The 12,939-nt window shown below is 40.3% G+C and overlaps 1 protein-coding gene across 4 annotated transcripts in view; it reads right to left on the bottom strand.

Moving 5' to 3' along the window:
* Positions 1-12,939, bottom strand: part of CRADD (CASP2 and RIPK1 domain containing adaptor with death domain) — a 222,240-nt gene that overhangs the window by 26,472 nt on the left and 182,829 nt on the right. For 2 of the 4 annotated variants that reach the window (XR_008538553.2, XM_016923994.4), the window contains one exon: positions 10,196-11,921. The exons of 1 other annotated variant lie outside the window; for it this stretch is intronic. Coding sequence is in view for 1 of the 3 variants with exons in the window: in XM_016923994.4 (XP_016779483.1) it covers positions 11,908-11,921 (14 nt within the window). In the remaining 2 variants the exon portion in view is untranslated. Of the gene's footprint in view, positions 1-10,195; positions 11,922-12,939 lie in introns of those variants that run through there. One more of the 4 variants, XR_008538554.2, reaches the window with a different exon arrangement.

Here is a 12,939-nt window from a genome sequence, read left to right as displayed (position 1 = left end):
CAGGGAGTCATTAGTAGAGAAACACCCACTATATCACTTGACTAGCCTAAGTAAATAAATAAATATTAAGTCGTTAGGTTAAAATTTAAAACCCAATAATTCTGGGCCCACTATGTGCCAAGCAAGAATACTCAAAGAGAGGTACATCCCATTAAAAATTCTGAATTTCTGACTTGTTTGCTTTTACATTTATAGTGTATCTGTTGTATATGGCATGTAGTTGGGTCTTGTCTTTTCATCTGTTTGAAAACTTCTGTGCTCCCGTTTTGCTTATGTCACAGTTACCAGACTCCTTTTAATTGTTGTCCACTATCATCTCCATTTCACAATAGCTTTAGACATGGTGTTCTCCATTTTCTCTTCCAAATAATCAGCCCCCTGAGGCAGATATGTGGGGTTGATCCTATGGCCTGCCTTTCTCTCTGGGAAGAACCCCCGTGCCACTCAAAAGGAGTTTGGGGTTAGGACCTGCTTTTCCCGGGGTGACATCCCCACTCTGTAACGGGCTTTGAGGAGGAGTGGCAGTCCCTGGTCTTCTTGGCTTGCCCATCTCAGCCTGAAACCTCCACCCTATGAGTTGGCTGGGGTGTAGGTGTTTGGAGCCCCAGTACTCTTGGCTGCTGCAGTTGGGGCAGAGCTTCCACCCTACTGGTGGTGGTGCATGATGGCGGAAGCAAGACCTGTTCCTCTTGGCCATCTCTACCAGGAATAGAGCTCCTGCATCACGGGGCTGGGATGGACAAAAAAATGTCAGTAGCCTGCCCTTCTGAGGGTAAAACTGTAGCCTCAGACTGGGAACTTAAGGGAGAGGAAGGTCCCGTCCTCATTTTCTTAGTTGCACATTCGCAGGGTAGAGCTTCCATAACACAGACCTGAGGAGAGGTGAGGAAATGGAATGAGCAAGTCATGGTTCAAGTGCCACAGACTGTCAGTGTTCTTACCAATATTTAGCAGATTTTCTTGAATAAATGCTTCTCCATGTGTTGTTATGTCGTATGTCTTTAGGACAATTTCCAGAGACTTGGAATGATTTTTTAAAAAATACTTTTCACCAGTTAAATTGCTGTTTTGCTTGGGAGAGGGCCTGGGAAGTCCTGCTCCCACCTCTAAATCATTCATTATTTCTGATGAATCATTTTCAGTGACTCTTATCTTTATTTCCACGTATTAAATGTGTCTTTTATCGGGCTGTTTTAAAGATTTTTTTTTCTTTATCCTTGGTTTTCAGCCATTTGACAATTATGTGCCTAGATATGAATTTCTATTTTTTTCTGTTTGAGGTATACTGGGCTTCTTAGATTCATAAACTGATAATATTCTCCAAATTTGGAAAATTTTCAGCCAAGTCTCCTTAAATATTTTTTGCCTCATTAATTCTCTTTTCTCCTGAATAACACAGATGTTAGATTGCTTAGTATTTCCCTATTGGTAAGGAAGGCTCTGTTAATTTCTTTTCAAATATTCTTCTCCTTTAGTTGGTGATTTTTGTTGGCTTTTCTTCAAGTTCTCTGATCTTTCCTTCTGTTGTTTTCAAACTGATGTTGATCCCATCCATCATTTTTTCAGGTATTGTATTTTTCATTTCAGATACTTTATTTTTCAGTTCTGAGATTGCATTTTTTTAGTTCTGATTTCCATTTGGTTCTTTTTCAGCATTTTCATCTCTTTCCTGAAATCCTCATGTCTCCACAAATTACACCTATTGTTTCCTGTAAATTCTGTAACATATTTACAATAGTAATTTTAAAGTCCTTATATGCTAATTCCAATACGTGCTTTGTTTGTGGGTATCCTTTTATTTTCTGGAGTTTCTCTCTTTTTATTATTGTCATATATTTCTGCTTCTTTGCATGTCTGGTAATTTTTATTGTATGCTGGACAATGTAGAAACTCTAAATTCTGTCATTTTCATCAGATGAGTATTTGGTTTTGTTCTAGTAGGCAGGTAAATTTCTTGTGGATAACCTTAATCCTGTGTAGGCTTGTTTCTAGGCTTTGTTAAGCTAGTTATATTTTATTTTTGCTCTTACTCCTAGGATACAACTCTGAGTTTTGGGATATGATCCTTATATCTAGGGCATGATGCTTCTGGCATACTGATGGAATTCAAGACATGTTTATCAAGCCCCACTAATTTGGTGAGATTTTAACTTCAAACTGTATCTCTCCAGTACTAGGCAGCTGCTGAAATCCCTGCTCAGCCTTCCAGCTGATGTTTTCTGCTATGCTCTTTGGAGTCTTGCCCTGTACATTTGTGGTTAAAGAGTCAGCCAAGGTTTTGAGAGGATTTTGTACATAATTCTGGGACCTCCCTGTTCTATTACTCCTAACCTCCTGGGATCCCCCCACAACCCACTTCAATTTCCAGTTGCTCTGGCAGCCCTGTACTCAAGCCTCTAATTCTTTAGTTGAAAAAGTCTACTTTTTCTGCAGGTGGTGGATGTCTGCAGGTGAAAAACCAGTTCAATATGTATAATATCTCCTCCAGTTTGTGCCTATTTTTGGTCCTTCTTGTATGTGTGTGTGTGGGTGTGTGTGCGCACGAGAGAGAGAGAGGGAGAGAGAGAGAGGGAGAGAGAGAGAGAAGAATGAGTTCATAATCAGTGGAAGGTTTAGTCTGATACAAACTACTCTGCCATTATTCAAAACTGGAAGCCTTTATATTTTTTAAACATTAATGAAATTATACCATATATTCTATTTTATAACATTTTGGTAAAGTTGAACAACATATTTTAGATATCATTGTATACATATATTTTAATTGACTTTATGTCTTTTGCCTGATATATGGTGTTCCAAGTATTCAATAATAAGGCTGTAAAACAAAGATAAATTATAAATGGAGTTATAGGTTATGAATTAGGTCTCTTTCAATGTTCTTTGAGAGATACTAAATTAGTTTCTTTTGAATGAATCTCCTTATAAGAGTGGACCACAAAAGACTAGTTATATTTGAGTCTGTAGCACCATGAATTGAAATAATCCTCTATAATGAACATTTTGGTTGTGTTCAATTTTCGTTATTACAAGCAATGATGCAAGAACATCCTTGTACATTACTTTTCAGTCTTTCCTATAGGATTACTTGTAGGAGTTGAAATGTTGAGTCAAACTAAATCCACATTTATAATTTTAATAAATAATTACCAATTACTACTTAATAAGTCTATACTCCCCAACGGTAAATTAAATTGCCTATTTCTTCATAATTTTAATGATATTGGATGTTTTCAACTTTAAATCTCTTCCCCATAAACACAAACATGCTCATAGCATTTTATAAAAGTGAAATTGTCAAGTCCTCTTTTGCTGTTCTTAATCTTGATTCTGAACTATTTTAAATTTCTCTTTCTAATTTCCTAACATTGTGGCTCAGTCTTAGAATAGGAAAATCAATTTTGTCTCCGGACTCCCCACTCAAAAACAATTTGGATTCTATGTCCAGGCATGTTGCTTCTGACTATACTGATGAAGCATCATTCCCAGTTCAAGCTGGTCCAGGGCTTTATTTCCTAGTGTTCTTCTACCATGGGTATTCACAATTTACCTCATTCCTTTCACATTCCCTCATTTACTTTTGAAATTTACTGCAATCTCTAAAATAGACAGTTTTATCTTTGTAAATTAGGTCACTACAATTTCAGTTGAACCATATCCCTGTAATAACTGGTTCAAAAGTATTTTGTCAGTAAGAAATATTCTAATATGCCTCAAGAATTACTGCTGTAGCTTCCTTAACTTCCTTACTTAAAAAAAGTAGTCATTAAGAGAGCAAATTACATATTGGAACATTTTATCAGTAAAATATATATGTTGATCTTGGACTTCCAAGTTTAAAAAAGATATATATATATGTCAAATACAACTTAAAGATAGCAGATATTAAACACACATGTTTTCCTGTACTTTTTATGGATCCCCACTAACTAACATACAGGAAGGAAACCGAAGGAGGAAAGGAGAATTGGAGGGAAAATGAAAGCCATAAAATGTTGTGAGTTAGAAAACAGAAAGAGGAAAGACAACTGACCTAGCAGGTCTAGGACAGCTATGTCCTAAGTGAGCAAGCTAAGTAGTAGCCCATTTTCTAAAATAGAACCACAAAGCCTCAAGAATTAGAAGTAGCAGGGGTTTATGATTTGGGAGTAAAGGGGAAGACAAAAGTCTAGGAGTCAGACAGACACAAATACAAATCCTCCCTGCTCCCCAGCCCAAATTCTAATGCTTACTTTGTGTGATCAGAAAATTAACCCCTCTTTCCCTCAGCAGAAATTTGTGGTTTAGAGACAGCAAAAACAGAAGGTCTCTGAAGTGTGGGATACATGGCACAGTTGAAGGCAGCAATCATTTTGAAAGCATGAGGACTAAATACTAAATGTTGAAGCCCTCTGCCACAGCTCATGGCCCTCTTCCATCACTAGGTTCCCAGAAAACTATGCAGGATCTTAGAAGATTCTTCTCTGAAAACATCTGACAAGCCAAAAGAAAAGATCTAAAGACGCTGATATTAGGATTATCCAACAAACAGCTCAGCCTGATAATCCTACAAGTGAGCTAATGGTCTTGAAGCCCCACCCACAATACAGAGTCTCATTCAGCTTTTTAGGCCCCAATTTTAAATATAAATGAACAGCCAATGATCACCTTTTAAAGAAAGCCTCTAACATGAAAGGCAGAGACTAAAAACAAAGAGATTAAAGTAATTTAGAGAAAACAGAAATTAGATAAGAAGACAAAAACTATCAGAGAGCTAAGAGAATATATTGTAAACATGAAGCAACAGGATGCTATTTTCAAATAGCACATTCATACAACAAAAGAGTCTTAGCAATTAAAAACATTATGTTATAAATTAAAAATCCAGTAAGAAGGTTGGAAGTGAAATTTGATTAAACCTTTCAAAAGACAACAAAATGATAAAAAATAAGAGAGAAAGGGTAAGGAAATTTAAGGATCAAGCCAGGAAGTCCAATATCCAAACACTATGAGTCATAGAAAGAGATAAAAAGAAAACAGAGTAAATGAAATCATCAAAAAATAATTTAAGAAAATTTCAAACTGAAAGTCATTGTGAGATAAAAGTTCCTATCAAGTGTCCAGCAAAATGAATAAAACATATTAGTCAAAACATATCATTGTGAAATTTAAGAACATTGGAATCAAAGAAAAAATTCTAAAGCTTCTAGAGAGTGAAAAATTGGTTAGACTCTAATAAAAAATCAGAATGACCATTAATCTTCTCAATGATGCTAGAAACTAGAAGTAATTCTGCAGAAAAATGAATTTTATAGAATTTTATACCCAGCCAAGCTATCAAATAAAATAAAGTCTTTTTCAGACATATAAGCTCTCAAACATCTGTGGGTTCCACATCCCCAGATTCAACCAACTGTGAATCAAAAATATTCTGAAAAAAATAACAATACAACAATAACAATAATACAAAGAAAAAACAAGACAGTATAACAACTGTTTACATAGCAAACATGGTATTAGGTATTGTAAGTAACCTAGAGAAGATTTAAAGTATACAGGAGGATAGCCTGGCATGGTAACTCACATAATTCCAGCACTTTCAGAGGCCCAGATGGGAGGATTGCTTGAGTTCAAGACTAGCCTGGGCAACATAGTCATCTCTACAAAAAATTTTTAAAAATCAGCCAGGCATGGCGGCATGCACCTGTAGTCCTAGCTCCGAGGGAGGCTGAGGCAGAAGGATCCCCTGAGCCGAGGAGGTTGAGGCTACAGTGACCTGGGATCACTCCACTATACTCTAGCTTGGGCATCAGAGTGAGATCCTGTCTCAAAATAAATAAATAAAGTATACAAGAGGATGTGGTAGGTTATATGCCAATACTACATCATTTTATACCAGGGACTAGAGCATCCATAGGTATTGCTTTCTGCAGAGGTCTTGGAACAAGTCTGCCATGGATACCAAGGGAGGACTGTACCAGTATGCAGTTCCTGTGCAGCCTGTAACTAGTCAGGGGTTGGGGGAGTGGGGAAGGTGATACATGGGGCATCACCCTAGGCTATCAGTTATGAAAAGCTTTTCTGTGCTACCCATAGCAAGACCTCCTCACTGGAGCTTGGGATGTTTTACTTTAGCATCTACTGCTACTCCTGGGAACAGCTGAGCACCAAGGATGTGAGTGTTGGAACATTCTGGTCTAGGATTTGTTGATTCACTCTTTCAGCAAACATTGCAAACCTGAGTAAAAGCCAGGCACCACTCATTCATTTGTTTATTCATCATCAAATATTTCTATATTTATTCCATGCCTGACACTGTTCTAAGCACTCAACAAATACTCTCTCATTGCCTCCTTATAACGGTGTTATGAGGTTGGTTCTATGATTATCTGTCTTTCAGAGGTAAGGAGAGTGAAGCACAGAGAAGTTACATAACTTGCATAAGAAACATGTGTAAGATTTTTTGACTCAGTGACAGTAGCATTTACAGTTCTCCATCACTTGCCCCGTACTGAGGGGTACACATACGTTTTTGTGTTTCCTTCATTCACTGAGACCTTCGTTAATCATGACTTCGTGTGCCAGACACTTCATTAGGAAAGAAGAGGACACAAGACACAGGTGGGCCCTCAGAGAGCTACATTTCAAGGAGGCAAATGCCAAGTGACCCTCACTTTTATCCTTGACTTCAGAACCAGCAAAGAGAATTGACTCAGGTCAAGAATGCTGTCATTGTCATTGGGATAGACTACTTTAAATAAAATAAATGATGTTTATGGGACATTAAACATGTGACCTTTGCCCTTATATGGCTCATGCTAAGGAGTCTATGTGGTGTACTTGCGCAGACCTTCCTGGTTCAGAAGAGAAAATGTGTGTGAGGCTAATATTCCCATCAAAATCCAACAGGAGCCTGGGCACGGTGGCTCATGTCTGTAATCCCAGCACTTCAGGAGGCTGAGGATGGAGGATCCCTTAAGGCCAGGAGTTCAAGATCAGCCTAAGCAGTATAGTGAAATCTCATCTCTACAAAAAATAGAAAAATGAGCCAGGCGTGGTGACACACACCTGTAATCCTTGACACTTGGGAGGTGAAGTGGGAGGATTGCTTGAGCCTGGGACTTTGAGGCTATGGTAAGCTATGACTGTGCCTGCCTGGGGAATAGAGCAACACCTTGTCTCTATATAAAAATAAATAAATACATAAATAAAATCTAACTGGGTATGTGGCCCTAGCTGCAGTGTTTCCCGACTTCATGTGTGTATCATTAATTAAGAATAGTTTGTATTAGGTGTTAGGCATTTATTTTTATGTGTACTGTAAAATATATAAATAACATTGACCCATCATTTCAAGTATACTGCTGTTTGGAATAAATAAAAAAAACTTAAGTGAATTAATTCAAAGAAATATATTAAACTAATAATGGCATAGGTGGTGCTTTAGATATTGAAAATTAGCAAAGTGGTACTCATGTGAAGCATACAGCAGTGCTTATTGGGGGTGTTACTGGTATTTTGGGTGGGGCAACTCTTCATTCTGTAGGATTATCCCCAGCCCCTGCCCATCACATGGCAGTAATGCTACCCCTAACCCCCGCTAATGTGTGATGACAGCTTCACACACACACACACACACACACACACACACAAATGCCTCCACACATTTTCAAAGGCCACATAGTAGAGGCCTGGGGGGATTTAGTATCACCTCTGACTGGGAACTATTGCTAAACAGAAGCTAAAGACTTGTCAGATGCCCCACTGGAAAAACAAACAAGCTACGTTCGGGTATTTTTGAAGTAGAATGAAGGGAAGATAAAACTCAAGTTCAATTACCAAGCGGCTTAGTTGGGGAGGCACCACAGTAAGCAAATGAGAACCGAAATGAGAAGATAGCAAAGGGATAAGAAGTCCTGGCAAGCGTGGGGACAGACCGCAGAGGCCTGGGGCTATAGACAGAACTTTCCTGGCTCGGGGCTGCTGTTATAGGGCAAGACCAGTTCCTTCCTGCTTGTCTTACAGGTGCCACCTGGCATCTGACAACGACCAGAGACAATGCCCACTGCCTCTTGAGGAACAGGCAATATAACCACTGCTTGAACAGAAATGCAGCATGATATCAAGCCAGGGGATATTTTGCAAGGATACAAGTCATATAATAAAAAATGTGACCGATTTATTAATCATTAAAGAAGGAAAAGAAGGTTCCAGAAAACCACGGGTCTCTTTCCATGTGCTTCATAATATGCTGCTAACAGTAAACATGAATTGTTGGAGGAGGAGAATAAATCAATGTTTTTTGCATACCACTCAAGATACTGTTCATACCTTTTTAAAAATCTTGGTTATTACTGGCTCCTTTGACCCAGTAGTTTTCCCATTACACCCCAAGGTTGAGTGTTCTCTACCTCAATGTGTCTGTGGGACAAATCTTTCCAAAGATGTTAATAGGTGGTGTCATGGAAGAGAGGTTTTCAATGTCAAATAAGTTTGGGAAATACCACACATTTCTGATTTGGAGATTCACAGTTCACACTGGCACTTTAAAAGTGTTGAGATTTCTTTTGTTTTCTTGGTAGTCTAAAGGGTGAAACCCAAACTCTTGGCCTGGTTTTAAAAATTAGCTGACTCACCCCACCTTACATAACAGATGTAATTTTCATGAGAGGCAGACTCACAACAAAGGCTCCTCCTAGGCATCCTAACCATCTTCACTTCTGGGCCCTCTCTCACCTTCCCCTTCCCCTAGCACACCTTTCCCAGGCTTTCCACTTACTCCATACTCCTGTCAAGCCCCAGCTCAAGATTCATCTCCTTAACTCCTATTCCCTACAGCGAACTTTCTTTCTACTGTGAAACTGTATCTATACAAGGTGGTGTCATGTCATTTTGATTACTTCAATGTTGCCTTGGAATTATCCTTGGGGTGTATGATAAAGGTAGTTTGTAAGCAGCTTTGCCTATTTTTAACTTCTCATGGGAGCCTATTATTGCACCATGGACCTTGTAGAAAAAAATACTGCTGGAAACATTTCCTGGTGGACGTGCTGATGGCTAGCTTTGTTCCTTTGTAAGACCACTTAGATTCTCTGTGGAGAAGGAAAGAGGTTTAATGGATTCACAGTTCCACATGGCTGAGGAGGCCTCATAAAGGCATGGTGGAAGGCAAAGGAGAAACAAAGGTTCTCTTACATGGTGGCAGGTAAGAGAGCTTGTGCAGGAGAACTCCCATTAATGCAACCATCAGATCTCATGAAACTTACTCACTACCACGAGAAAAGTATGGGGGAAACCGACCCCATGATTCAGGGATCTCTACCTGGCCTTGCCCTTGACACCTGGGGATTATTACAATTCAAGGTGAGATTTGGGTCGGGACACAGCCAAACCATATCACCCTGTCTTCAAAAAAGAAAGAAAATGAAATAAAATATATTCAGAACCTGACCACTGCTCACCACCTCAATGCACAAGCTATGTTCCCCTGGAAGCTGAGTCTGGGATGGAGCTGAGTGGGTGGGGAGTTCATTAGGGGGTACTCTTGGAATCAATGCCTGTGGAAAGGAAGAAGTTGGGCTGTGATGTAGTCACAAGGAAGGCCTGAGCGGACTCCTTGAGGAGCTCTGAACTGGGATGACCCTTAGGAGTTGTCCTGAGTTGAGGTTCAGGGCCAGGCCTTTGTAGCCCTCACTAACAAGCCTCCAGGCAGGGGAAGTGTCACTGGGCAAGACAACTGTCTTTAGCAGAGGCAATACTTGAAGAGGGCTGACAGCCAAAGGCCATTAGCTGGAGCTTCCTGGCTGCTGGAGGAATAAATGTTTAATTCCCAAAGGAGACCTAAGCATCCTCCACCACACTTCACTATGGCCATCTTGATTGGAGCCCCCATCTTCTCAAGAGCAGTGCAACAGCTCCTCACTGGTCTGCCTGCTTCAATCCTCTTATCACACAAGCTAGGGTAATCCTTTGAAAATATGTTAGATGGTGTCCCATCTCTGCTCAAAGCCATCATGTCAGTACTTTCCTGCCTCAACCTGAGTAACATCCAAAGTCATCACAGTCGTCTGTACCACCCTGCAGCCTCTGCTCCCTCAGCTCTCAGGCCTCAGCCACTACCCTTCCCCTCTTTACAACGGCACTCTAGAGACTCTGAACTCCTCGCCGTTCTTTGAAAATCTTGGCCAAGTTCTGTTAAAAGATAAATTTATGCATATTAAAATGTCATGAGTTTATTTGAGCTTTAAATGATTCAGGAATCGGGCAGCACCAGACCACAAGCAGCCCGGCGCTCCGAGGGGAGGAGAGGAGGGGGCTTTTATAAGGTGCTCATGGAAGCAAGACAAAGAAAATATTTGGTTAAAGCAGAAAGTCCCTGGTGAGAGGTCAGTTTCTGATTGGTAAAGTCTCTAGTTAGAAGTTAGCTGGCAGTTTCTGATTGGTTACGCTGGTTTCATTTAACTGTTTACATTGAGTTGGTTTTCCATTTGCTTAGGTAGCAACCAAAGGTGCTGAAGGTGACTCATGTAAATGTCCTCCTGATTAATTATTTTAACAGTTCCCATCTCAGGGTTTTCCCATTTTACTGTTCCCTCTGCCCAAAATGTTCTTTCAGGCCTCACCACGGCTCCCTCCCTCGGGTTTTTACTCCTGTCACCTTCTTGTGGGGGTCTTCTCTGGCTGACCTTTTGGAAACAGTACTACTCCTTTGCCTGGCTCTTCCTGCCCTTTGCTGCATTCTCTTGCTCCATAGCAAGGGGCTCAAGGGGAGAAATTACAGACTGTCACATTGACTGCTATATCCCCACCACCTATATTCATGCCTGGCACATGGCAGGTGCTCAAAAAGTACACTTTGAATGAATTTCTATAAGCTACAGAAAAAGGTTCCATGATTGGTCCAAATTGAAAATTGGTCCATGATTCTCTAGGAAAGTAAAAGGAGCTGTGTTTCCTTTCCTGTTGTTTAGCTTTGGTCAGACAGGCCATTTGTTTTTCTTTACTCAAATTAAATACGGAGTTAGCTTAAGTACCTCTTATTGAACAAGCAAACAGTTAAGATGTCAGAATTCTGATATCTCATACCTAAACCTTATAAAAACTTTTTTTTTTTTTCAAATTTGCGTTGGCCTCTTAAAAGTTGAAGAATTTTCACACTGTTAAACTTCCTCCAAGGCTTTTGTTCCCTAAAAGTAGTGATGGTTAACAAACCCCCTACATGAGCCAAATACAGTGGCTAATGTCTGTAATACCAGTACTATGGGAGACCAAGGCAGGAGGATGGCTTGAGCCCAGGAGCTCGAGATCAGCCTGGGCAACACGGGGAGACCCCATCTCTACAAAAAAAAAAAAAAAAAAAAAAAAAAATTAGCTGGTCGGGGTGGTGCACCTGTAGTTCTGTAGTCTCAGCTACTTGAGAGGCTGAAGTAGATCACTTGAGCCCGAGAGGCTGAGGTTGCAGTGAGCCGTGATTACACCACTGCACTCCAGCTGGGGAGACAGAGTGAGACCCTGTCTCTTAAAAAAAAAGGGAGAGAGAAAGAAATCTCCCACCCTTTTGTGTTTCAAAAGAAACAGCCATCCCCACAAAGGACAACCCAGCCCTGGAATATTCTGTGATAAGACCCACCTTCATCCTTCCTCAAGGCTCCCATGAGGATTCATGAGAGACCAGGACCCCTTCCTTTCCTTTGAGTTATTCTTCATTAATAAATGTTCTCCCTATTGCAAGGGCATGAATAAAATCATATCCTTAATTGTCCAGTGCATTTTGTCTTTCACAGTTTGATGCCAAGACTTGGATATAATTGGACCTCACCTTCCAATTCCCAGTTACTCCACACAGGTAACGAGGCCTTAGGTCATCTCTAAGTTGCTCAGTGGGATGGGGTAAAAAATTGGTGATTCCCTTCCTCCCCATCATAAGGATCATGGCCAACACCCTATAACAAAAGACAAGTTAATCAGAAAAAAAGTAACAAATGTATTTGATTATAGCTTTTTAAAAAACAATTTAAAACAATTTCATTTTAAAAAATGAAAGCACTTACATTAACCCTAAAAATATAAATATAGCAAACAGGTAACTGGGTGTGTTAAACACTCATCTGCACACACGATCAGGCATTTATGGAAGCATATGCCCCACTGTGCATGTAAAGACAGGTTTCATTTGCACTTTATTGCTTCAAACAATGAACAGCCTATTTGATCATAGTTTTACATGACAGGTGAGCCTTCAGAACGAAGACCCAGAGACTCAGGAGAAGCTCTCTGATTTTATGCTTAGGTTTGATGAAGCAGGGACAGTCATGAGGAAATGTGATAGGACAAAAAAGGCTATGATCTAATGGAAATAGACTGCGTGGGGAAACCTACAAGGCCTGGCTGTTCAGATCCTTCTTGGCCTCTCCATGCAGCATTCCTTCCTCCCAGGTATGGGGTAGGACCCCTCTAGGATGAGGGTCTTAGTTTCTTAATGGCCAAGTGTTACACAGAAGAATGGTGGAAGGTTAGAATAATATTTCTAGGTTTTATGGCTGGCTTTGGGGAACAGGAGTTCTAGTTTCTATGACCCAGCTTGGGGAAGAGGGATTACAGTTTCTATGGCTTATCTCCGGGGAGAATGAGGGGTGAGAGACAGAGCGGGCAGCAGAAGGTCAGAGAGAGACTTTGCTTCTGAGGCTGCTTTGGAGGCTTTCATTTTGGGGTATTGTTTTCTGAGTCCCAACAGTGGCAATGATGTTCATTTTCAACAAAAGGGAGGACTGACAATGTTGAACTTAATCTAAGTCTTGTACTCTAAAAAGCAGAGATGTTAAGAAATCTGCCCTTTTGGGTTGTAGGAACTGGCTAACTGCCAAGGACCACACAGGCTTTGCATACTCTGAAGTAAGACCCACCTCCGTCCTTCATCATGCTCCCATAAGACTCTCTTTGTCTCCATAAAAGCCAGGCTCA

Source organism: Pan troglodytes, chromosome 10, assembly GCF_028858775.2.
Source record: "Pan troglodytes isolate AG18354 chromosome 10, NHGRI_mPanTro3-v2.0_pri, whole genome shotgun sequence".
NCBI classification, from domain to species: domain Eukaryota; kingdom Metazoa; phylum Chordata; class Mammalia; order Primates; family Hominidae; genus Pan; species Pan troglodytes.
The sequence above is the reverse complement of the archived record's forward strand: the minus strand, read 5'-3'. Positions and strand labels throughout refer to the sequence as shown.